Source organism: Ambystoma mexicanum, chromosome 7q (assembly GCF_040938575.1).
Source record: "Ambystoma mexicanum isolate Mex_15411 chromosome 7q, UKY_AmexF1_1, whole genome shotgun sequence".
Taxonomy (NCBI): Eukaryota; Metazoa; Chordata; class Amphibia; order Caudata; family Ambystomatidae; genus Ambystoma; species Ambystoma mexicanum.
In genome coordinates, this window is record NC_090941.1 from 845143123 (window position 1) to 845169442 (window position 26320).

At 47.6% G+C, this 26320-nt stretch overlaps 1 protein-coding gene across 2 annotated transcripts in view; it reads left to right on the forward strand.

Moving 5' to 3' along the window:
• The window catches only part of MRE11 (MRE11 homolog, double strand break repair nuclease), a 1502633-nt gene that overhangs the window by 1030443 nt on the left and 445870 nt on the right, over nucleotides 1–26320 (forward strand). For both annotated transcript variants that reach the window (XM_069639266.1, XM_069639267.1), the window contains exon 16: nucleotides 10382–10462. In XM_069639266.1, the coding sequence (XP_069495367.1) occupies nucleotides 10382–10462 (81 nt within the window). The remainder of the gene's footprint in view (nucleotides 1–10381; nucleotides 10463–26320) is intronic.

Here is a 26320-nt window from a genome sequence, read left to right on the forward strand (position 1 = left end):
TACCACCACTTTCTTCTCTCCTTGTTCACCTTCATCCACCAACTTTTGAACTCTTCTTGCCACGTGCTGTTGAACTCCTCCTGCCACCTTCTTCCCTTCTCCTCTGACCACCTCCTTTTCCCCCTCTTGCCACATGTCTCCTTCGTTCCCTGCACTCCTCTTCTAATCTCTTTTTCCCCCTTTTCCTGCCAATTGGTATCTCACCCCGAGCTCTGCTCTCATCTTACTCCTACACCCACAATCTGCTTTCTCCATCGCAGGTTTTCATATCCCACAGCTCCCAGACCTTGTGGCTAGGCTTCCCTCAAGTGTTTTTACTTGAGTTCCGGTTTGAATGGTGTCAGCAGATTGAATCCCTTTTAATTGCAGGTGTTATTATGGCCACAAGCTTAAACTCTGATTCCACTGTCTTGGCTTTGAAGAATGCATGTCCTCATACATGTGTGCAATTTTTTGGGTCCAAGAACAGAGCCACTTTTGCTTTGATCTCCCGAGTGCGTGTTCACGTAGTAGAGGTTGCACAAAAATTCCACAAAACAAGGCAGGGGACTTTTCCACAATACATATATATATGGTGGTTGGTTCATCTCCAATATAAACCACTGATGGCTCTTGTTAATCCAATGTTATGTCTGGCTACTGTGACGGCACAAGCCTTACATTAAACTGTCCTGAGCAGGGGAGGAATTGGGGCGGAAACAAAACGGAGCTGTGTGTTGGCAAAAGCTGTCTTGCTGGAGCACAGTTCGTGTAGAGATGAAGCCCAAAATCCCTTGAGGAAGCCGTCTGCCTCTGACTGCCGTGAGTCTCCTGAACGTGTTCAGGAAACAGCCGCGAGTGTCGCAGTGCCGCAGCACCAGTCGGGGGCAGAGAGCTTCCTCAACTTGGGAGGGGTTGCATATCGCGGCTCAGCTGCACGCATAGAGAGTGTTTCTGTGCGTGCAGCTGAGCTACGATATGCAGTGATTTTTCAGACCGCACCTGAAAGTTGTCCTTTGCTCAACAGCCCAAGCTCAAACAATGAAACTGTCCCAAGCTGTATATATATATTTCGAGGGGATTGGTTCCTCCAACGTATTCCACATCTATGACAGTAATCACCACAGCTGTGCTGCTTCGGAAAGATTTTCTGCGTCGATGATGTCGATACGCTGTCCCTCGAGGCCCTACGTCGAGCCGACGTCACTGGATGTTTTAAGTAGGACGCCCGCAGCCTCAGTTCCGTTTTTTCCGCAAATGTGTTCGCTTCGGAATCTTGGCGCGCCTCGGTTCTTCTCCTGGTTGAATCGGTTCTTCGAACTTGGTTGTTTGTGAAGTATCATGTCTTCGTCGTCTTCTACCCCGCGGTCGCGCTTCAAGAAGTGTTGGGACTGCGGTTCCAAGATGTCGCTTATGGACCCGCACAACGTCTGCTTCTGGTGCCTCGGCGAGGACCATGCTACGATGACTGTGATGAATGCCAGTCTTTGACGTCAAAGGCCTTGCGGGAGCAAAAGAAGTTGACTGTAGGTAGGGTTTCCAAACATCGAAAGTCGAAATCCGCTGGGCTTTTGACCGACGATTCGAGGGGCGACTCTCCGCGTCGGCGTAAATCCAGGGGGGTCTAGGTCCCGGAGTGGTTCCCGCCATTCCTCTGCCTCTTCGAGGTACTCTCGGAAGTGCCGTCACCGGTCGCCTTCCCCGTCCTCGTCCGAGGACTCCACCAGACGGCGGGTAGCTTGTCCCAACAAGCATTCATCTCCTGCGAATGGGACGCATTTCGCAAGGAGATGATGGCGATTTTCGAATCGCAGGGCTCAGTTCCGTCCGCGCCTCCGAGAGAAGCCGGCAAGGAATGAGCTAGGACCACCGCTCGCACGCCTTCGAGCTCGGGCGGTCGGCACGATCATCGGGAGCCGTCGAGGCCCCTATCGGACAAGGTAGATCGCTCTAGCCATGGCCGCTCCAGGTCCCGGTCCTTGACGCCCTTGAGACGGTCGGAGCCTGTGAGGTCTTCTAAGAAGACGTCGATGCCATCAGCGCCATGTCCGTCGAGGGACTCTCTCGAGGCTTTGGCTCCGAGGAAGTCATCGGCGCCGAGACCGTCGAAGGACACGCTCGGGGCTCTGGCCTTGAAGCCGTTGTCGAAGAAGTCGGCGCCTCGTTCGATGTCGACGCTGATTCTGTCGATGCCTTTTGAGGAGGCTTTACCGGAGGTGCCGCGTTGGACCGGTGGAAACCCAGAGGATGGCCCTGTGTAAGACAGGCCTGTGTTTGTACCTTTTTCTGTGCCCTCGTCCAGGGATTTATTCCAGCCTTTGGATTACATCTCAGAGGTGGATGAAGGGTCAGATGTAGAAGGGTTTGTCCCTCCTGAGGTTCGTGGCGAATTGTTGTCTGGTCATAGCCAGATGGAAGACCTACGTCAATCCCGGCATGACGCCAGTGGACTGGACACCTCCCCGGAGGTTGAATTTGGCAGGCCGGAGCCTGGTACACATGCCGAGTCTTCGTACAGGCGTCTCATGTCAAGGGTGACGGAGTGCTTGGGGTTGTCTGGTCCACCTGTGGATTTTCTGCAGGATGACCTGACAGATATTCTGGATCAGGGTCCACCCACTGACCCGGTGCTGCCATTTCATATGGCCTTACAAAGAAGGGTGGCGGCTTGGACTGCTCTGGAGAGTCTCCCGGCAGTGAATAAGTCGTTGCCGAAAAAATATCATCCAGCCAGTGGCAACCCTGCTACTTATCTTTGCACTCCACTCCGGAGAGTTTGGTGGTGCAGGCGGCTACAGCCCCAGCGAAGCAGGCAGCGTACCCTACCATCCCTCCTGATAGGGACGACAAGCACTTCGAAGGTTGGGTGAAGAAAGTATTTTCATCTGGGGGTATGGCTTTAAAGGCAGCCAACTCCGTTTTTGTGCCTTGGCAAGATTTACTCACACTTTGTGGAATTGTGTATCTTTAGCGGCTGAACATATTCCCGAAGTGGAGGAACAGGATGGTTTTCTTGCCCTCGTTCAGGATGGCAAGGATGCCATGTGTGAATCTGTTCAGTCGGGTTTGGACGTGGCAGACTGTGTCAGCCGGTCCATGGCGGCGAGCACCGTGATGCACAGGTTTGCGTGGTTGCAGAAGTCGGGGTTTGCTCCTGATGTACAGTCCCGGCTTCTCAACATGCCCTTTGATGGTGACCATCTTTTTGGCAGCAAGGCTGACGAGAGCCTTGAGAGGGTGCAGACCTCCAAAGCTGCAGCAAAGTCGAGAGTGCTGCAGTTCGCCAACCACCGCCTATTCATCCTAGGGGACAGCAATGGAGGGCAGGTTCCTTTCGATACTACTCGTCCTTTGGTAGATCGAGGGGGGCTGCCAGTCAAAGGGGCCAACATAGGAGTACCAAAGGTGGAAAACAAGGTACTCGAGGTGCTAAAGCCGCTCGAGCAGTTGCCTCTTTGCCCTCAGGCACTGCAGCAGCCGCTTCCACTCAGTCATGAGGCCATGTCCATGGTTCGTCGGTTGGGGAAGGCTGCCGAAGCATCCCGTAGAATGGCGTGCCATTACTTCAGATGTGTGGGTCCTGGAGATCATAGCCCACGGCTACTGTCTTCCTTTCCAGCTGAGGCCTCACGACAATCCACCGGGGAAGCTCTCTTTGAGTCCGGATCCGCTCCTTGAAATCAAATCCCTGCTGGAGAAAGGCGCCATAGAACTGGTTCCTGTAGCGGAGAGAAACAAGGGATGGTATTCCCCATATTTTTTGATCCCGAAAAAAGACGGGGGATTGAGACCCATCATGGACTTGCGTGGTTTGAACAAGCTCCTCAGGAAGGACAAGTTCAAGATGGTTACCCTCTCTCAAGTCCTCCAGGCCCTTCAACTTCAGGACTGGTTGGTGTCTCTCGACCTCAAGGATGCTTACTTTCATGTGTCGATTCATCCCAAGCACAAGAAGTACCTGAGGTTTGCGGTTGGCGACTCGCATTTTCAGTTTCGGGTCCTGCCGTTCGGATTCACCTTCGCCCGAGGGTCTTCACCAAGCTCATGGTGGTGGTGGCAGCATATCTCAGGAAAGCGGGGATTCACATCTACCCCTACCTGGACGATTGGTTGATCAGGGCACGCTCTCCCGAGCAAGTCCTGGATCATCTGTCAGTCACCTGCCACTCACTTCACAGGCTAAGCTTCTCCCTCAACTTGAAGTCCGACTTGACACCTACCCAGCGGCTCCAATACATTGGAGCAGTGCTCGACACTTCCCTGGGGCTGTGTTCACCTCCCCAGGTGAGGGCTCTTCACATTCTGCAGATGGTGCACAAGTTTCAACATGCCCAGAGTCTCCCGGCGTTTGAGTTCTTGAGGTTGCTTGGCATCATGGCATCCTGCATTCTACTGGTGCCAGAGCCAGGTTGCAGATGAGATCTCTGCAATGGGCTCTCAAGATGCAGTGGTCAAAGTCCTCCGGCAGGATGTCGGATCTCGTTCAGGTGCCGCCTTCGGTCGCCCAGGATCTTCTGTGGTGGGCCGTCGAAGGCAATATGATGAAGGGGGCTCCATTTTGGCTACCCTGGCCGGAGGTAACGATCGTGACGGACGCATCCCTCACGGGATGGGGAGCGCATGCCAATGAGTTGGCAGTCAGCGGTCGCTGGTCTCCGTCGGAGTCCAGACTCCATATCAATCTGTTGGAGCTGAGGGCCATCAGGTAAGCCCTGAAGGCTTTTCTGCCGTCTGTGTGGGGGAAGATTGTCCTGATTCTGACGGACAATACAGTGGCCATGCATTACCTCAACAAAAAGGGGGGGGCATGGTCTCTCCCACTGTGCAGAGAGGCGATGCAGCTCTGGTTCTGGGCCATCCAGCAGGGAATTTCGATCTCGCCAGTTCATCTGGCCGGAGACGAAAACGAGGCGGCGGATGCTCTGAGCAGGCAGAGCACGGTCTCTCACAAGTGGGAGCTGGCTCGGGAAGTTCTTTTGGAGATGTTCGCCCATTTGGTGACCCCACAAGTGGATCTCTTTGCCACCAGTGTCAACCGGAAGTGCGAAAGATTCTGCTCGCTGGAATTTCCTCGAAAAGGAGCCTTAGGGGATGCGTTCGTAGTGGAGTGGTCCTTCCCACTGCTGTACGCGTTTCCTCCAGTCCCCGTCAATCCACAAGTGCTGCGGAGGTTACGGAGGTTCGGTTCCCGAATGATCCTTATTGCTCCGGCATGGGCCAAGAGAGCGTGGTACCCGGACCCTGCCCTCCATGTCGTCTTCCCTACCGAGACGATCTGCTCTCACGGCGGGGGGGGTCGGGTTCTCCATCCAGTGGTCAAGTCTCTCAGCCTTCATGCTTGCTATCTGAAAGGTTGAGGTATAAGGATTGCGACCTCCCTGAAGACGTGATGGAGGTGTTGCTTTCGGACAGAAGGCCCGCAACAAAGTCCCTGTACCGTTGCCATTGGAGAAAGTTCTGTGACTGGTGCAGGGTACAGAATGTGGATCCTTTTTCATGTGCCATTCCTGTAGTTCTCTTTTTTGCTTTCGTTAGCCCACAAGGGCTTGCAAGTGGGTACCATTAAGGGTTACCTGGCGGCGCTGTCCATAGTTAAGCGCTCATCTGGGGAGTGTTTTTATTTTAAGATTCCTTTGATTTCTCAGTTTCTGAAAGGGCTCACTAATGTGTTTCCACCGTCACCTTTCCAGGTGCACGGTTGGGATTTGAACTTAGTTTTAAAGTTCCTTATGGGATCTCCGTTTGAGCCCTTACATTCTTGTCCATTGAGACTGTTGTCTTTTAAGACTGTATTTTTAGTTGCGGTTACTTCCGCTCGCATAGTGAGTGAGTTGCAGGCACTATCCGCCAAGCCACCTTTCACAGTGTTCCGTAAGAACAGGGTTGCCCTTGGAGTTTGTCCTTCTTTTCTTCCGAAGGCTGTGTCGGAGTTTCATTTGAGCCAGAAGGTAATTCTTCCGCTGTTCTATCCTCCTCTGCATCCTGGTAAGGAAGAGGAGAGGCTCCATAGGTTGGATCCTAGGAGAGCTTTAAGTTTCTACATCTCACGCATGTCCCGGGTCAGAGTGGACAATCAGCTATTTGTAGGATACACTGGAAGGCGTTTAGGTCAAGCTGTTTCTAAGCAGACCTTGTCCCGTTGGATCATCTTGACCATCTCTGAATGCTACCGTCTGGCGGGTAGGGACCCTCCGGTAGGCTTGCAGGTGTGGCTGCCTCTACTGCTCTGCAGAGGGGTGTTCCCATTCGTAATATCTGTGAAGCAGCCACATGGGCCTCTGTCCATACTTTTGTAAAACACTACTCCCTGGATTCTATCCATGGGCAAGATTTAGCCTTTGGTAAGGCAGTTCTCTCTTCTGCAATTTGATTGGGCATTCTAAAATTCTAAATTCTTTCCCACCTCCAAACGTTGGTACTGCTTTGGGAGTCTGTCATAGATGTGGAATACATCGGAGGAACCAATCACCTCGAAAAACAAGTTACTTTCTTACCTGGTAACGTTCTTTCGATGGGCTGTTCCGATGACGTATTCCACATCGAACCCTCCAAGCCTGCCCCTCTACAGAATTTCTTATGCGATTGCAGCTTACGTTTCCGCAAGGCTTTCTGTAGTCATTCTGGCAGAAGATTGGTGCCACATGTTCTGGGAAAAACCTACAACTGAGGCTACGGGCGTCGTGCGTCCTACTTATAACGTCCGGTTATGTCGGCTCGACGGAGGCCCTCGAGGGACAACGTATCGACGTCATCGACGCAGGACACAGACGCCGAAAAAAATTCTGAAGCAGCACAGCTGTGGTGATTACTGTCATAGATGTGGAATAAGTCGTCGGAAAATCCCATCGAAAGAACGTTAACAAGTAAGAAAGTAACTTGTTCGTCTCATGCTTTGCACACATTTTACTGTCAGAGTGACTATTCTGACAGAGGAAATTAGCACCATAACAAGTGTGCATTGCATTCTCAGAAGGACTGAACGTTTGAATAACTTGCACAAACATGTTTAATAAATTGGTGGTCATTCTTATGTCCCCAAAATTCACTTTGTTTTCTGCCAAGCAGCCAGTGTCCTATATTCAGGGCACGCACATCATTCGAAACTTAGCTCTCCTCCAGTCCCACCCACAACACTGACAATCCGAACACCCCTCCCCTTGGCCCCCCATCACCACCACCACCACAAAGTGGAGGGAGAGTTCCCCCAATACTTTGTCCATTTCCAGCACTGCTCCTGGGCGATACTTCACACTTTAAAAAAAGGCATACGTGGAGTGGGTTGTGATTAAGGACCTGCATTGTTACTTTAGCAACAAGAACAAGTCCTCTGAGCCAACGAGTGCTCACAAGTTTAGGACTGGGTGCATGCAAGGGAAACCTATGGCAGAGGAGCAGGCCCAAGAAGGATATTGCAAATGGACGTGGAATTGAGCATGATGGGTCGGACATCACCTTGATTCAAAATAGCCACTAGTCACTTTTTAAGCCTCGCCAGACAGTCCTCTTCAGTTCATGAATCCTTCGAAAACCTATCCAGTGAATGGCCTCTAGAGGACTGCTATGCATATTTTCATCTGTTTACTTCTACTAGCTTTCCTCTAGCTCCATAAGGCCTGAGGGAGCCATGTGAGTGCTCATACAAAACATGTATACATACATGCATAGATACATAAAAGTCGAAGCTACAGAAAGGCCCTATCACCTCCTGAAGCTGTAAACATAACTGAGGGACCCAAAGTGCACAATGATAGCAAAGACCAAAACGTATACCAGAAAAACAACCATCCAAGCCCTACCAAGTGTTCACCAATGCCACACTAACTTGTTCAGAGTCAGTAGCAGAGACCTAGAGTATGGAAGAAGACAGGAAGACTTGAGAGACAGACCAGAGATGAGGAAAAGAGATAGAAGAATGAGAAAAAAAATTGCTAAGGCTGGGGAGACCATCATTAGCGGTTAGGAAGATTGGTACACCTGGAAAGATCAAAAATGGGCCAGTGAGATTGAAGACATACGCAAGTCCCTAAGGCATAGTCCCCTACGACCGAGCTATAATGAACAGTGTACTCTATCCCTGCAACAGAGGTCTAGTGAGCTGGGCACTATATGCCTCCAAAGACTAGACACTCCCATAGTCAGACTACCCCAGGCGCCCCAGCATGCCTTGTTGACATCTGTCATTGTGACAAAATCCATCCGGCAACCAAAGATAGCTTTGCCATTCCAAGCCTCCACATAGCCGAACCGCTGAACTAGCTCCTCCTTGGAATCAATGTCCAAGGTCACGTTGTCCTCATAGCATCAGTCTCGGGAATGAGGTTGCCAGTACCAGTACAAAGGACACATTGGCCAGCTTACAACATGAGGTAATTGGGCCGTGACCAAGCATCTGCTGTGTGTACATGTCACATGACTGGCCCTGTGCTCCTTTCGATCAGAACCTGGGGACAACACCGTGTCCTTCTGCCTATGGTAGCTAAGGCGTTGGGAGTGGGGTTATCAAGAGCAACGTCTCATGTCTTCATGTAAAGTCTCAGCAGGGAGCCGTCGGTCTCACACGAATGGCAGCTTCAAGACGCTCAATTGGAACAGATCTTCGAGCACTGGATGAAGCAGCCTTAAACCTTTTTGTAACAATGTTCAACACCCAGTGCCATTCGTTTGCAACCAGATATTGGAATACACGTTTACTTTGGAATAGGCAGGGAAATTCCTTTATTCCATTCCTTATATCTACCTGACACCTAGAGTTCTGTCTAGTCTACAATCTAGAGACTGCCATGTGATCACAGGCGAGACAAGTGTGGTTTACATAGCTCCTGTATCTTTCCATTGAACCACCAATTGCACAGAGGCACACGAATGACTCCTGACGGTTTTGTTGTTGACTGTGTGTCCATGTTTTACTTCTTGGTTCCATGGCTTTCTCGTAGTATAGGTGCCCAGGGGGCCTGAAATCAGGAGGTACATGTGTGCTCGATCTACTGGGACCTTTGCTTCAGCCACCTCTGCATAACAGGGTATAGTCACATGGTTCACTTGCAAGCAACAGCTCCACCTAACAGAACCCGACCCTAAATGAGCCTTGCAATTGGGGGGATGATTAGAAGAGAACACTACCACTCTCAGAATTGGCTATTGGTTCAAAGTCAAAACCTCGGCTAGATCCAGTTTGCGCAACTATGGATACCAGAGCGAGACACCCCTTGCCACCCAGAGTTTTTCTGTAGAGTTGAAATGGAAGGGCTACATCTCTCATAATCCCCTTGTTGGCTAAAGGAAAGCTTGTACTCACCAGGAAACCACACTCCCGTTAAGAGGGATAGGAGTACTAGTGGGGGGGGGGCGTGTAAGCAACGACAATCCACTGAGGTGCTTTTCAGAGCCCTCGGATGATAGCACAGGAGAATCCACACCCCTTGTCCACTAGAGGGGAGAAAGTGCACCCTCTCACCTACATAAAAACCAAGGGGAGAAACCGATAATGCAGCTTCCCTCTGTCGCCACAGGAGCTTCTGGTATTCAAATGGACCTGCTGACGACAGGAAAAGACCATATTCTGCTAGAAAAAAGGGAAAAAGCCTTCCAGCATCAGACAGGGAATAGGAGCTGCAGGCAGGTTGAGTGGCAGGGCAGATAGCCTCTGTCCCGCTAAGGCTTATCCCATGGTATTGGAGAAAGGAAGTTACCAAAGCCACTGTCTGAGGAGCTCTCCCCTACGATCATAGCTGCAGCCTATTGCTTTGGAGACCAGCCCAGGCTAGAGTCCAGGAAAGCAGCTCCAAACAGTGAGTTTGTTGGCTATTGGAGGGGAAGGTAGATGGCATCTGGAGAGAGCTGTCGTGCGATCCAAGCAAGCAGTGCAGAGAGAATAGGAAACTGGAAAAGTGGCGTTCTCACTGGTTTCATTGGTTTACTTTTTCTGGCTCCTCATTACCCAGCTTTCTCTGCTTCTGACCTCGAGTTACATGGTTTAGGAAAGGATAATTTTTAAGGCTTGGACGCCATTTTGGATTTCATTGCCATGTCTCTCTCAAGCTTTTGGGTCAGAGGTCATTGCTCTCTATTGCATGTATGAAACCTAGAAGTCCATTTTATGTGGAATTGTAGCGCTAGGCGAAGGCTGTTTGTCACAACAGTAAAATACATTTTACTTTTTTTTGCAACTTTTATATTCCCTCCAGTTATTCTTTCAAGAATATTTTTCAGCACTTTTTGGCATTCACATGGTTGTTCGTCATGCTACTTTCATGTGCGGCATGTTTGACTATTCTATGACTTGCCATTAAACATTTTAGATAAGTGATAAACTTTACATCTTCAGAGTGCATGCGCCTAACATATCGAAAGAGCATAAGTGTTATGTATTCGGGTAATAATATTGCTCCCCATGTCTTTGCAGGCACCACAAACTCAGAACTATCAGCAAGTGCAAGGTCTAATAAAGGTCCTGTGGCTGCTCCTACCAAGACCATCATGGATGGTGAGTGCATACTTAATATATTAATGAACATATAATTATTTTAAATAATGTGCTATTTCTGTAAATTCACATTATTGATGTGTCCCCCTGATGCCATAAATCAACAGCCTGAGCAGGGATTTGATCATTGTGTACTGATACGTCCTATGCTGTTTGCTCCTGACACATGGGATGTCCGCCTCAAAATCTTATTGTGGCAGTCGGACAAAAACGTTAGAATCAAAGGGAAGGCAGGGACCTGTGCAGAGCTCTACCTTCTCCAAGGACCCATTCTACTGCCACGCCCACAGACTTCCCTTTTCCAGTTCGTTTCCATGTAGACGTATTGATCTGTGGCCTGAACTTTGAGATTAGCTTTTCCTAGGATTGGTTCTCTTTTTTTAAAAATGTGGGATTCTTCATGGTCCAATAGCTTCCATGCCTTGGTTTCCTTATTTCATGGCTCCCGCGTTTGGTTTTAAATAATACACCAACTCCAGGGCCCAGCTTTCACAAGCTGACTTGTACACGTTGTTCCTTCAGTGGCTGGCCTGGAAGCACTCGTGGCATCATTGCTCCCAGTGCAATTCACTTTTGATCCTTGCACTTCAGATCAGAATTTTACCGATACTCTTACATGTGAGTGATCTGGTACTCCGAAAAGTTCCAGGACTTAGTAGTGTGTGGGGAAAAAGTAGTTTAAAATGTATGCATCTGTTTTGACCGAATTTCTCACATGCAACCCTTTCCAGTGATAGGTTCTCTCTGTACGATTATTCATTGTGGTTGGCTCTGAGCTCCTCCTGATGTGGCGGTAGCACCAAAGACCAGTATCTGTTCTCCAAGTAGCCCGTTGGTCCAAGCCCAACTTTTGAGTCAAGCTACAGGTTGCACTCAAGCCGAATCGCATGCTTTGGTATCCAGTCACATACATTGGTATGAAGTGTACATCGATGTCCTTATCCACCTTCCGCCAAACCTTTAGGAGTTTCGCTCTTTCCCAGCATAGACAAATATTTTCTCAAATAAAAATTAAGACATCGCCCTCAGCTTTGCCTCGCCAGTCCTTTTTCTTTGGGTTGGGGGAGTTGGAGCCTTCAGCACCAACACATCTTTGCGCTCTATTTTATGCCCAATTTTTGTTTCTAAATTCTTTCTTTTTTCCTCCAGCTTCTTATAGTACTGCATTTTCCGTCGCTTATACTGGTTAAAGCTGTTCTTTCGGTCTGTGCTTGCTGCAGAATGCAGGTTCACACCACTAAACGCACACTCTGCCTAGAGTCCTTGCATCCAGAACAGCTGTGGGACTGCTATGTGTGTTGCGATGAGCTTACGGTCCCTGCCTTGGGTCGGCTGTCCCATTGGTTGGAGGAATAGTTTTCCAAAGCATTTCAAGGATTTCATTAATGTGAATAAACCGCAAAGTGGCAAGTACTCTTTCTCCTTTCAAAGTAACCCTTTCCTGGAGTTTCCTAATCTGGGAGGTGTTTTTGTGACCCTCTTGCAACTCAAGAATGATTTTGAGGTTCCCCTCTCTGGCTAATTCCGGGTGTGATCCAAAGCTTCACCTGATTAAGGGTGTAAGGTAAAATTTCACTTACAGCTATTTTACCTCTATATCTGTGAACCCCCCAACTTGTTGCTTTTGTTTTAGCCTCCTGTCCTGACTTTCTGCCAGTGGAGCACAGCCTTCAGCTGCACTCCACTGGGCTTTCACTCACCGTTATGGGGGAACTGACTTGTCCTTCTGACAGTCAGTACTGGGAAACATTGTTTCCCTTAGTCTTACGACATTGTTGGCACGTTTGGCAACTGTATTTCAGTGCGCAAAGTATATTACAGTAGCGCGCGCCCTGGGGTCCTTGCATTTTTAAGGCCCTAGAAATTCCTCCTTTAAGAATTTTTTGGCAACTGTACAATGTGCCTAGGAGTAGACTGGTGGCAGCAGAAGCTTTCATGTATTTTTCTTAACTTTTACCGAGCCATGCCACGCTTCCCGCTTTTGGCTCATGACTGTGGCTAGTGTCCGTCATGGCTGTGCCACAAGGTCTTTTGTCTTCTCCATTGGCCATTGTGTCCGTTGGCCTTCACCTTGCTCTTTTTGACCCAGGGAGTCCTTAATTGGGCATGCATTCTCCCGCGACAGACGGCGCTTTTGACGGGCTATTGCATGCAAATGTGTATAGGTACCCAGGAAGTGGGCTGGGACTGTCTGGTCCCAATCCACACTACTGGTGCCAGGATGTTTTGTGTGCACAAGAGCATGATTGGACCACTGCTAGCATGCACAAGTGGGGCAGAACTACTCATTGGCCAGCTGGGCGTGAGCACTCACTGGACTTTGGGATATGAGGAGGGGGCCTGAGTGCAGACCCGTAGATCACCCACATGTCCGAATCGACTTATTCACGGAGCCAAGTATCCAGAGCAGCGAAGCAGATCCAAGGACTGTCCGGAACCGTGCAGAGAAGGTTTGGCACCTTGAGCCCGCTGTTACCCCGGTAGAGCCCTGCTTTGCGCTTGATCTCCGAAAACCTGCAAAGGTGCTTCAACCCTTTTGACTGGCCGGACCAATCACTCTCGACACCTCGTTTGTACCCTGCAAACAAGCCTTCTCGGAAGTGTCCCTCTGCCCTCCAGTAGACTGACCAGCTTGTACCTTGGCACCAGTGCTAGAGCATTGTTACGTCGAGTTTTGGCTCAAGCTTTGGGAGAACCCTAGTTTGCACTGTTAAGCCCCTTCTTGCCAAATTTCATTGTCCCTACTGCTTTGGGCTGCGAGGGAGACGCGTGCATCAGGTATAGAGACTTGGGTACCCCTGCGTCACTGTGCGACACTGGCGGTTGCTGCTAGCGACTTTCCCACCTTTCTTCAAGTGCCTTCATACCAGATGCATCATGCTTTCTTTGTCCTGCATTCATGATGAGAGATCCAGCTCCAGTTGTAAACTGAAACTGCATCCACACCCAGCGCCTGTGTACTTTGAAGCGTAACCAAGGAGGGGATTTCGTATTCCAGGCAACCTTCAAACCTGTCAAGTTTGAACCCGGAAGGGCGGTGAGTAATTATACCACTTAACGGTGGCCCCTAGTTCATTCATACCGTGTTTATGCACAAAGTATTCCTTGTGGTCCGAATCTTGGCTTGGGTGGCGCTTGCTTCCTATAGTCTTCCGAAACTTGAGGACAGCTTTGTTCTCCGTAGCAGGCCCGCCTCTGACTCTTGGAACCGAATTCCACTCCAGTGTCCTCTTCTAACTTTTCCTTCGTATTGAAGTTTGTGAGCTTTACGCATCGACAAGCACTTTTACGCACAAACAAAACATTGAGCACAAGGCTCAAATCTTCGTAGGGCTGGACTTCTTAAGTTAGGAATTTCGATTTCTGGAGTTGGCCATTGTGATAAAGTTGGTTTGCTTTCCCTCCTCATAGGCTTTGGTGGGAATCTGCACTTTACTGCATTGACTGAAAAGTTACTGTACATATATTTTACATAGTGTGTGTTAAAGTAGTAGTATTACAGTATTCTTCATTGTTAACGTGTTAGTTCTGGGCCTAATAAATTGTATATTTCTGATATACTACTGTCTAAGGGTCATTCTTGTCGTTCTACTGTGTGTGTTCATCCAAGACCTCAAATCCCCCCACTACTCCTGAGACTCAGGCTTGACTGCTCTCCAAGCTACCTTGCATTGTCCTGGCTAACTTCTCAGAACTGTTCCCTGTTTCACTAAACTAGGGTGGCCTCCTGAACATCTGTTCACCAGAACAGAGTTCAGAAATCCATTCTAACAAGGGCCTGTGGTTCACCCATTCAGTGGCGATGTCCGGGCTGCGTCACTGTGCGAGCTATACCTGTGGATCGGCTAAGAAAAGGCAATCATGCCATCAAGAATGTCGGGCACCAGCGCATAGGTTCCCCAACTACAGTCTGTGGTGACATTAATTGACATTGTCTGTTTGGGCTTCTCAAAGTTGATAAACAAAATAGAAGACAGCTCGGCCAAAGGGGGCGAGTTGACGGCTAGCGTAGGCACAGCTGCTGTGTTTTAGGAACGTATAGGGTTGCAGTCGGTAGGGGGGAGAAGCCTAGGGCTAGTGAACACCTAGCACCAGCTTCTCAGGGTTTTGACCCATTTATCTTCAGGGTACAGTGGTTCACTCGGATGCAAATGTCACTGCAATCAACGGTGGACCTTCTGCCCATTTTCTCTCCACCAGTCTTTTCCAATCCGTGGCTGCCGGTTGGCAGTAGGCCGTCATAGCTTCCAGTGTCTATGGCCTCATGGTTCTTTTTTTTGGAAGAACATTTGTTTGTTAAATATCAGACTCTAACGCAGTCTCCTGTCATGAGGGGCTGCTTCAAGGATGTAATCTGAGAAATGCGTCTTCATCCTCCTCAACCAGGGACTCCAGTTGGGCCTCCGGCCCCGCTCTGGCTGCAGCTCCTCTGGCTACTTCTTTGGAGGGTAATCCTACGGCTCTGATGGACCATGTCCTAAGTGTTAGTGGTCCGGTACATACCCCTACACCCCTTCCGGTTATGCCACACTTGCACCCTCAGAACTGCTACCTATAGAAATGCCCAACCTAAATAGAGAAACACTGATGGAGTAGCAGAGGACTTTCCTTCATCAGTTTATGTATTCCTTGAATGTGTCCGGATCTAGAGAGTCCGGTTCAAGAGGTGCCCCTATGGAGCCGGGTACCAGTTTACGCCGCAGTGCCTATGAGGCCAGAAAAGACAAGGGATCCCATGCAAAAGGATGTCATGTCAGAAGAACCTTAATATTTGACAAAACGCCTCATTTAGGTTCTGTGGTGAATAGGTGGTGGTAAGGTGGATTTCGGGAGTCCCACCAATTATGGAGAACAGGGAGACACTTAAGTCTAGCCAAACCCAAACAAAGTAAGGCACCAGAGTAGCAAATCTTACACTCAGGAGAGTGTGAGAGTGGTCTAAGGCTACAATGAGTCCACACAGAGCAACACCAATAATTCCAGTTAGACAGGTATGTACAAGACTATACAATGATTAATTAGGGTTTTAAAGTATACACTAAGCAGATGAAACCTCTATGCTAATATTGTCATAAACATATTCCCTATCTTCAGGCTGGGAATGCTCGATAAAAGAAAAAAGTTTCACTTTCACTTTAAAACTGTATTTCTCCTCTAAACCAATCACTGTCCTCTGGGTCGCACTGCCCCCATCCAATTACAGTCCTTTCCCTAAACCCGCCTCTGGCAGCCATCTTCAGATTTTTACTGCATGCTTCAGTGTTGGGAGTCCTCTAGTTACTCTCTGATCTATTTGTAGACTGGGAGCTTTGGTACAAGCTGGGTCCGATCCTACAATTCCTCTGCGACGACAAGAAAATTGAAGCTCTCGCCCTCATTCAGGAAGGGGAGGTGGCATCGGACCATGCCATTACGGTAGCAGTGGACATCGCTGACACTGGTTTCCGGCAAATGGGAAACCGTGTGTGCCTTTGTCGGCAGGGATGGTTGAAGGCCACAAACTTTCGTCAGGACGTTCGTGCAAAGGTTCTAGACATGCCCTTCGATGGGGAAAATTAGTTTGGGGAGGCGGTTGACAAATCCCTTCAAGCCATAAAGACAGATATGGAGACACCACGTTACCTTGGCACTTTTCAAAAGCATCGCTCGTCTTTTCGCTCCTCCAGGGGTAAATCGAGCCCATCATCCAAGGGATTCTCCACATAATACAGACAACCACCCGATCCTCCACGCAGGAAGCCTACAGAGGTCGCTCCCAGGCCTGCATTAGTGGAGGTCAGCGTTGCTGTCGCTCGCAGGGCAGGGCGCCAGCACCCAAGCAAGCCTGACCCGGCCAAGACGTTGGATCCCCACTCGTGCACCCCAGCGGGAGGCCTGCTGACGAGGTTCGTTAGCGAGTGGAGAAAGATCACCACCGACATATTGGTTCTGGATGCTCTCGCCCAGGGACACACCTTGGAGTTCCAACACAGGTGCCCAAGTATTCCACTTTTACCCCGTCAGGAGCTTCCATCCCTCTGCTCCTAGAAGAAGTGTAGCTGCTGGATGCACTGTACTCGACAACATTGGAGCCCATTTTACGAACTACGCAGACGACACACAGCTAGTGGCGGAATTAAGCGGATGCTATGACACAGATAATAGGAGAGTAGCAACCATATACAATACCATCCAGACTTGGATGAAAGCTAATTGGATGTGCTTGAACGGGAGCAAAACTGAGTTGATCTTCGGATCGCATCAAGCATGGGCCAAGCTAAATCCAGAATACAAGACCTTCCAGATCAAAGAATTCCCCCATCCAAGTTCTTGGAAAAGTAAAAAAATTGGTGATGTATCTAGAAGCATCATTGAGTGCAGAAACGCATGTTACTAACTTGAATGAAAATCGTCAGTATTACCTCTGCTTATTAAAACACAACAGGCCCTACCTGAATGAAAATAACAGGGTCACCATCCCAAGGGCTACAATTCTATCCAGGTTAGATTATGGAAATGCCCTCCTGATAGGAGCTAGCAAGGGGTGCATCTTGCAATGCTACACAATTTAGACCAATGCTGTTAGAATAGTCAAAAAGAAAACAAGAAGGGAATACATAACAGCAGATAGGAAAGACCTTCATTGGCTAGCAATCTAGGACAGAATTACCTTCAAGGGTATGACTATGCCACACCGCTGCCTATTTGAGCAGGCACCTATTTTTATTTTTTTATTTTTTTGTTTTGTTTTTGGTAGTAAAAAAAAAACAAGTTTAATTTACACCTTTACAAAAAGAGATTCTTTTCATTAACATTCCTCTAATTAAAACATTCCACCAAACACCTACATTTCATTGCTTTATTACTAATACTTCTAAGTACATATTTCATCATACAGAATACAAAAATACTAAAAACAATTTTATACATACATTTTGCTAAAATAAGCCAAATTATTCATCTCAGCATCATTTCATAGAATCACCCTTACAAGAATGTAAATTAGTAAGGAACCTTCATCGGCCTCATAATAAACTTGACCTTATTTTGTGCCCCAATAGTGGTTTACAGATGGTGTTAAACACCCTCTATACAAGAGGGACCTTTTGCTGGAAACATGCACCATTTCGACATTCCAAATCGTTGTCAATCACATTTACGAGTCTTATTGTTGCCAATATTATTGCGGTAGACTGGCCCCACATGCAATGTAACCAGATAAAATTCCGTTCAAGCAGTGAGTTGGTCCCCAGAAATTTACACAAAAAAAGGGGCCTTTTTTGCTCGAAATAATCACAATACATAAACTATGCTCAAGTGTTTCAGGCTGTTTCCAGCTGGAACAAAATCTACAGTAGTCCCAACAACACCCTTCCTTGAACCCAGACCAGTTTTTAATACGAGATCCCGTGTGGATCAAATCCAGACGAAATCTCATATAGGTCAGTCTGGCATTCCTGTCAGGAAAGCAGAGGATATAGGTCAAACGAGGGACCAAGGGCATGTTTAAATTTAGCATATGTGTGAAATGAAGAATAGCCTGCAATTAGGTCAGCATTGCGTTCCTATAATGCCTGGGTTTCGCTTTTCGTGGGGAATTAATAAGCTCCTGATGTGACATGTTCAAAGAACTCAGAATGTTAGACATACGACCTTGAAATTGTACAATGGATGCAGGCTGGTCTGCTTGGAGCATTGCCCTAAAATCTTCATAGAGCGAGTTTGGCGGCGGCGAGAGCATTTTGCAATATGTATTAACCAGTCGCCAGATGTATTTCTCCGCCAAGGGATATAAACCCAGTTCATGAAGCAGGATTGCGTTTGGCAAATAACCAGGCAACCCCAGGACTCTTTTCCAGATACTACCCTGCAGAATGTTGAAAGTAGGGCCCATGTCCAACAAACAAACATCTAAACTATATAGAATGGTTGGCTCTACTTTCATGGTGTAAAAGTATAGCAAAGGCATAAGAGAATACCTACAGTATTTTATAAAGATTATTTTCATTTGCGCAGCCAAGATATTCATCTTGGCTGACAAAATACCACGCCATTTTACGATAGAGATATTGTTTGAAATATGTTAACCCAAATAGGTGATCTCATTCGTAAACGCTATAGTTTTAAGGTTAATTACATATTTAAACCTTATAGGTTTCTTAGTTGTTGTGAAACTTATGATATGCGATTTGGATGAATTGATAGTCAAATTATTGCGCAAACAATATTCATTAAAAATATTTTATTTGTTCTGCAGCCCAAAGGGTACCTTATCAAACAATATGAGATCGTCAGCGAACGCCAACCAATTCAAACAAAGATTAACAGGGAAGACATTTGTTCCCTCCCAGATGTTTTCAATGTCCGCCAGATAGAGATTGAACAGTACAGCAGCCAAGTTGCAGCCCTGTTTCACACCGATTTCATTCAAGATGTTGTCAGACAGTAGTGCCTCGGGATTGATACGGACCCTATAAGAAGTCTTCAGGTGTAGGGCTGCAATAATTCCAACTAGCTTTGGTGGAATTCCATACGACAGCATCTTCTGCCAAAGTCGAGTGCGCAAGACACTGTCAAAGGCCGCTGATAAATCTAAAGATGCCATATAGATTGGACCATTAGCTTTGGTACGGGAAGCTGACAGCAAGTCTCCAAGAATTTGTGCATTAAGCTGAGTTCCCATAGCTTTCCGAAAGCCTACCTGTGCTTTGGAGAAAATACCTGCAGAAGTTATATATTTCTCCAGTTCCCACAATACCAATTGAGCAAATATTTTAGCCGCCGTATCTATAAGGGCAATTGCCCTAAAGTTGGCCGGATCGTTCAAGGCTCCCTTTTTATGAATAGGGATCACAATTGCGGAGAGCCACGAATCTGGAATAACGCTTGAATGATATATTCTTTGATAACGGGGCAATAGGTATCGTGCCCAAAAATGTGGGTCATCCTTATACACACAGGGAGGCAAGCCATCTGGCCCTGCAGCTTTGGAGTACTTCAATTGAGTGATTGCCCAAATAACATCACTAAGAGTCCAGGGACACTCAGTCGGCATCTTCAAATGCAGATTGTCCGACTCCAAACCTCTGTGAGCAGCTGGTATTGCGTATCTATCTGTGAAAAATTGTTGCCATACTGATCCAGATATAATCGCAGTCATACGCTCGTCCACCTTTCCCAAGGGATTTCTCAATGCAACCCATACTTCTCTAATGTTTCTTTTACAGAGTTGTGCCAACATCTGTTGGTTTTGGAGAGTGTGAGCTGTGTGACGCAACAATTTCATTTTGGACTTAAAGCGTGCTACGATGGATTTTTTTTTAATAATATATGCTAGGGTGTTTAGATTACCAGCTCTTACCAACCGCAGCTCTCGATTTTTGAGAGTTTTCAGCAACGCAACCTCCGTACTATATTTATGTGCACCTTTCGGTGTTTGTGCACCAGTACAGGCCCTAGACAAGCACTCCAGGTGCTTTTGTATCATCCTAGCATTCAATTCATTAATTGTATCCTCGTTAACCCCGAGCGAACTAATCTCTTTAAAAACCATCAGGTCTCTATTTATTAAGAACACCATTTGTCGGCAGGTACTTGGATGCCATCTCACAGTTATCATGTTCCTGTCATTTTCAATCAAAGTCGTTGCCACCATAATATCATACGGTTCAACCCGCACATGAAGGTTCGAAAGGAGCATGCGGTGATCGCTCAGTCCCACATCCAAAATCACAATGGGATCAAGCAGACCAGCGCATGCCCCCGATGCTAACATGTAATCTATAAGGGAGGACTGTTGTCCTCGATGTCAAGAGATTTTAGTACTGAGGGGGGGCTAGTGGAATAGGGTAAATTCCCCATAATTCAAAAAACTCAATCCATATTTTGCCTCTACCAAGAGCGTGTTGGAGGTAGAGTTGTGGCGGATGAATCCGGGGATTAGAGCCTTGTATCTCCAGACATGAATTCAAATCTCCACCAATTAAAATTTCATGCTTGGGGAAATATACTGAAACCCTCTCCAACATTTGGGTTAGTTCCAGTATAGCAACATCGATTGGTTCGACACTGGGATTCCAGTAAATAGACAATAGAATTATGGCGTAGGGGTTACATCCAAAAGACTGCAATTCCACCAGTATGCAAGTATCTAGTTTCTCCACTAATCTGGATGTTACTTTCAGGCCATTTTTAATTAATATCGCAGCTCCGCCAGATGGACGCCCCGCCAATTGGCGTCGCGCAGGTGCATTAAAGGCAATGTAACCATCAAGTACGATGTCATACAGTGCCATTGTTTCCTGCAACAGTATGACATCAGGTCTGAGATGAACCGCCAAACGACCATGCCATGCCATAAGAATTTTCATGCCGCAACAATTCCAAGATGCAACACTGATACCTGGTGGTTATAAATTAGTGGATTCCGGTTTCATAGCAGCTGCCACTTTAATCAGTGGTTCCAGCCATGAGAGGCCACTTAACACCTGTGTTAGTGAGGCCAATATTTGAGTCAATTCGATAGTTTTCTGTTCATAACCCACCAATATGGGAGGTTTGACCTGCTCGTTGGGTGTCGGAAGGGCAAAGTCAAGAAAAGACCACGCATTCTCCATGTCTGCAAACAGACAAGGAGAGACTCCCAATATTTCAAAATCATCTGCGAAATCCAAAATTAATTTAGTAATGATTTGAGATTGAACTCTACACAGAGCTCTATGGTTGTTGTGCGGAGCTAACTTGATCCAATCGAGGTCCTTGGGTGCCAGATTCCTTAATAAAGGAATCTGGGAGAAGGTATTCATTAAAAATGACCTGTTGATCCTTGCTGACCCATTAATCTTTGGGTTGCTGGTCCATCCTGTAGCCTGTTTCATATCATTTGGGGTTTCAGACAAAGACTGAAGGACTTGATGGTTTTCTAATGGCGATGTCATCTCTGTTGAATCAACCTCAGGTCTGCCATAAACCACCTGAGGCAAGGGGGCAGGTAGAGTGGAAGCCAAAGTAAGATTCTCCTCAGGTGCAGCTAAATGTGCCACAACAGCTTCTAGTTTCAACAAGTTGGGGGGACGGCCTACATCAGCATTCCCATCAACACAGGGGACACTACCCTTTGTAACTCCACTCAGACCGTCTACTTCATTTTTCTGTAGGACCAACCCAGTAACCACTGGGAACATGTTCTTGTTTGGGGGACAAAGACCATTCCCTACTTCTTGAGGTCTGTCGACCAGTTTTTTATTTACAATGGTTGGAAAAAAACTGTGAAGTTGTAATTGGGCTTTCGTTAGGGGGGTTTTGGGGGACTGCGCAGATAGCACTTGAACATTACCGCTTTTCAGTGCTTTAATCTGCAAGAGTTTCTTGCTTTCTTCATTTAGATCATGGAGATCCAGTGTTAGGTCAACTGAACTATCACCCAATTTCGCACATACACAATTTGGGGTATCTTTACTAGGCTGAAGCCCCTTTACTGGGGCCACGTTCATAGATGCCTTCTTCTGGTTGGTTTTAGCTAGATTTAGGCGTTTTTGGGGCTCGTAAAAAGGCTTTTTTTGCCTTACGAGAGACAAAATGCTTATCTTTCTCAGCTGTGCCCATAAGCCGGCAGCTTGGCAACAAGGGTACCGGAACCTCCGCACTTACTTGTGCGTCAATGATTGCTGTCAGAGCTGAGGGACTATCCGGAGTTGATGATTCACCACTAACTGTCTCAAAACCACCACAGGGCCCTGTAGATGCCAGGGATTGAGATTTTGAGACCACATTGAAGAGTAAACGTTCCACCTGGAGTAAGCGATCATGATGAAGCTTTGATACCTCTAAGAGATCTATTTCCCCCGAGGCACCAAGATCGTTTACATCACTGCTCACACCTTGCACCACATGCGAGTACAACCTATAAGGGGGCCATACCATTGGGGGTCCAACATCCGTCTGAGTACCCTGTGAACGTGAAACCAAACTAGATGGCGTCAGGGTATGTGACCCAGCAAATTTCAACATAATTTTTTCAAATTGGGATAGATAGAATGACCTTGAGTTCTCTTCTGCAAGTATGAACCCCTCGAGTCTAGCTATTTTTTCTTTCATAAAGGCCAAAGAACCCTGCAACTCCCTTATAGAGCAGTGAGTAAGTTCATGGCCTTTATCAAGTAAATTAAGAATGTGCGAGATCACTGGGAAGTTAAAGGGCTCGTGGGCAAGATTGTCTGCAGGCGAGTCCTCAGGAGTCGAAACCGCTCTACCGATCCCCTTTAAGTTACCCAATCCCACATCCTCATTCACCGTGGAAAAAGCCCCCCGGGTATGGGGCAACTCAGTCTCTTTATTATGAGCACATCCTTCATGCGGATTTGCAAGACCAAATAAGCTAACACCTCCCACACCCGACAAAGAGGGCCCTGGAAAATCCCTTCTAGGACCCAACTGGTCTTTAAAACTGGAATCATTCAAATGGTGGAAATGCACTTGTTCCCGAAAAGGGAAAGACCGAGAAGCAGGAGAGGAAGGGCCGAGAGAGAGCCTTACTCGTTTGCCCAATTCATCCATGATTGTGGGAGCAAGCATAGATGTGTCAGAGACATGGACGAACCCCTCCTGTGAATGGGGTACAATACAATCAATATCATGAACATGAGCCAACGGGCAGTCCATCTCACTATTACAATCATTGGCATCTTGTACTGAAAAGGTCAAAGGGGGGTGATCCTGGGCCTGTCCTGCGGTTAAAGGATCAGTACTGACCGCCTTGTCCATCATTGGTGAATCTTCCTGATCTGTAAGTACAGGGGGTGGGTGGGTCAAAGCCCCACCTTCTAACGGGGCTATTTTGTCAACAGTTAAATGCACCAGTTCGACCTCAACTGAGGTTGACATTGATAAGAGTGATTTTTTAGTAGGTGGCAACAAGGGCAGTGTGGTGTTTGCGCTTTTAGACCCTTGATTCTTACCCGGGCCTTTAGAGAGATTGACAGATTTATTGTTGCTTCTCAATGCCCAACCCATTTCCTTTACCTGATCGCCAACAAGCAAAGGCAGGGTACTTCACTCCCAAGTACGTTGCTCCTCCCACAAAATATAAACACGTCTTGGAGGGTTCAGACAAGAGGTCAACAAAGTATAACTTCCCACGCAGCTTCCACCAACCCCTTGATGTGCATAACAGCACCACAAATATGGAGCAAACACACCCCAAACAGTGGATAAGATCTAATAGACAACTCAATGCAGATAAAGCACGACAAACTCTAAATACAGCGCAAAACAATACAAAGAGGACGGGGATCCCTTCAAAGCTTCATCATGAATAAATGTGTTAACCTGAGTAAATCCTTGTGCGTTCAATTGTGATACCTGCTCACTTCAGGCCATCATTTCTGTGCATAACCAGCTGTGGCTCTTGATTCCCCGTTCACGATTCCAACCAAGCCACCACAACCTTGTGTCAATAGTTCACTTTGTGAAAACCCCAACTGAAACTCCCCAAGCTTGCCCAAAAGCACCTGGCTCAAAAGGAGACAGCAAGAATCGTGGTGGCCGTATTGAGAAAGTTTCACAAACGCAGAATGCTCAAACAAGCAGTTTGTTCAACAAGTTATTCCCCTAGCAGGTTCAAAGGCCTGGGGCCCACAGTTACCTGCTTAAGGGAAACACTAGACACTACCAGTATGCTGGCAAAACTGATGTTTTCCCCTTACCAAGTGTACCACATACTTGCAGCTGAGGGTTCAAAGGCACAAGGCCCACAGTCACCCTCAGGTCATAGCTCTAAATGCCGACTGAGGCAAGAAACTCTCACCACATGTAAGCAATAGAATTGCACCAGGCAATAATTAGGCAACTTGGTGGCTATTTTAAAGCAGCATAGTAGCAGGGTCGAAACGGAGAAAGGGTTCAAAGACCTAAAGCCCGCAGACACCCTTTTCCAAAAATCCTCTGGACCTCACTGTACGAACTACAGAGAAGGTAACAGAGTAGACTCCCGCCAACACCTTATAACTGAGGACAATCAAGGTAGGCAGAACAGGGTTACGGACATCCAGGTACCACTTAAATAGAGCTTGAGGCAATGGTGGGAAAAAATGGCGCACACGTAGCGAGCTTAGCTCGATTTTTCATAACATGCACCCTCTCCATGGGTGCTCACAGAGCAAAATTCTCACAATATGTGGGCAGTTTTTTTTAATTTTTTTTTTTATAAAAATACTTGACCCATCAGATGGCTGATTTTCATAAATAAACAATAGAACTCCATTAGACAGTCAAAACGGCAGTGGAGAAGCATGACCCAATGGTCGTTTCCCGCAATAGTGAGCCTTCGCAAAGTTTTCTTGCAGTCTCACGGCGCGCGAAAGTCTTACCGAAGTGGTCAGGATACACCTCCACACCACGCAACCACCAAACACAAGACACACTGCTGGCACACCGCGCCGCGCTCCGCGCCTGCGCGGTGTGTATGTAGTCTGTGAGTCCGATTTGATGAACACAGAGAGGGGACTTCAAATGAATGGATGATCCTCCTCAGAACACAAGGAATCAGCAGGGATACGAAGTAGCGTCCTCTCTCTCAGCCTCGACAAAACACACTGCTGGCACCTACCTATTTGAAGTACTGATTACATACTACAAGCTGGGTTGTTCTTTAAGATCCAAAGCACTGGGGAAGATAGTCTGTCCTCCCTTTAAATGATCGAATGGCTTAGGATGATTCTTCACAGTGAAAGTGGCACAGACATGGAATGGAATGCCAATACACTTGAGACAAGAGAACAATTACACAGCTTTTAGAAAAGCACTGAAAATAAACATCTTTAAATAAGTGAGTCTGACTTGTAGGAGTTGAGGTAGTAAACCACTGACCCGTTTAAATGTGTATGCCTGTGTCTAAGTGTAAGCGCCCTGATGCCAGCGGGCTTCGGCGTGATACAAATAAACAAATAATAATAAGTGCAAGCCATGTTACGGAAAGGGGCGATGGATCTCGTTCCCCAACGACTCTGGGACTCCGGAGTCTATTTCAGATACTTAATGGTAAGAAAAAAGACAGGGGGTTGAAGACCCATCCTGGACTTGTGCCGTCTGAACAAGTATCTGAAGTCCCAAAAATTCAGGATGGTCACGTAGCAGCATGTGCTCGGCCAACTGGAGGCAGGGGATTTCTTGACATCGTTGGACCTAGAGGACGCGTACTTCCATGTCCCCATCCACTGGAAGCATCTTCAGTTCCTACGGTTCGTGGTGCAAGGCCAGCGCTACCAGTTCAAGGCCCTACCATTCGGCTTGAAATCAACCCCAATGGTGTTCACGGAATGCCTGGCCCCGGCGGAGGCCCATCTGCAGCTTCAGGGCATACACGTATACCCTTACTTGGATGATTGGCTGGTACACGCCCATTCCCGTGAACGGGCCGACAAGCACGTGAAGGAGACCGTTCGGCTACTGATGGTGCTGGGGTTCTCAGTAAACTATCCAAGTCCAAAGTTGAAGCCATGGCAGAACGCTCTGTTCCTCGGTGCCAGACTACACACAGTGGCTTGCCTGGCTTCACCCTGGGAGGAGAGCCTAGCAGCCATTGAAGGGAAGGTGCATTGTCTGTGGTTGGCAAAGACGGCCACGGTGCGGGCCATCAAGTCGTTGCTGGGAATGATGTCATCATGCATCTACCTCGTCCGTCTCTGCAGGCTGCAGATGCGACCCCAACAGAAATTCTTGGTTCTTGGATACACGTTGGATGCAAGTGTCCGGGAGTTTTGCAGACAAGATCCCTCTCAACAAGGAGTTCCGGTGGGCGATTGAATGGTGGGGAGAGTGCTCCCATATCACAGGGGGTGGGATTTCAAACCCAGCCATACCACGAGACGGTCACCACGGACG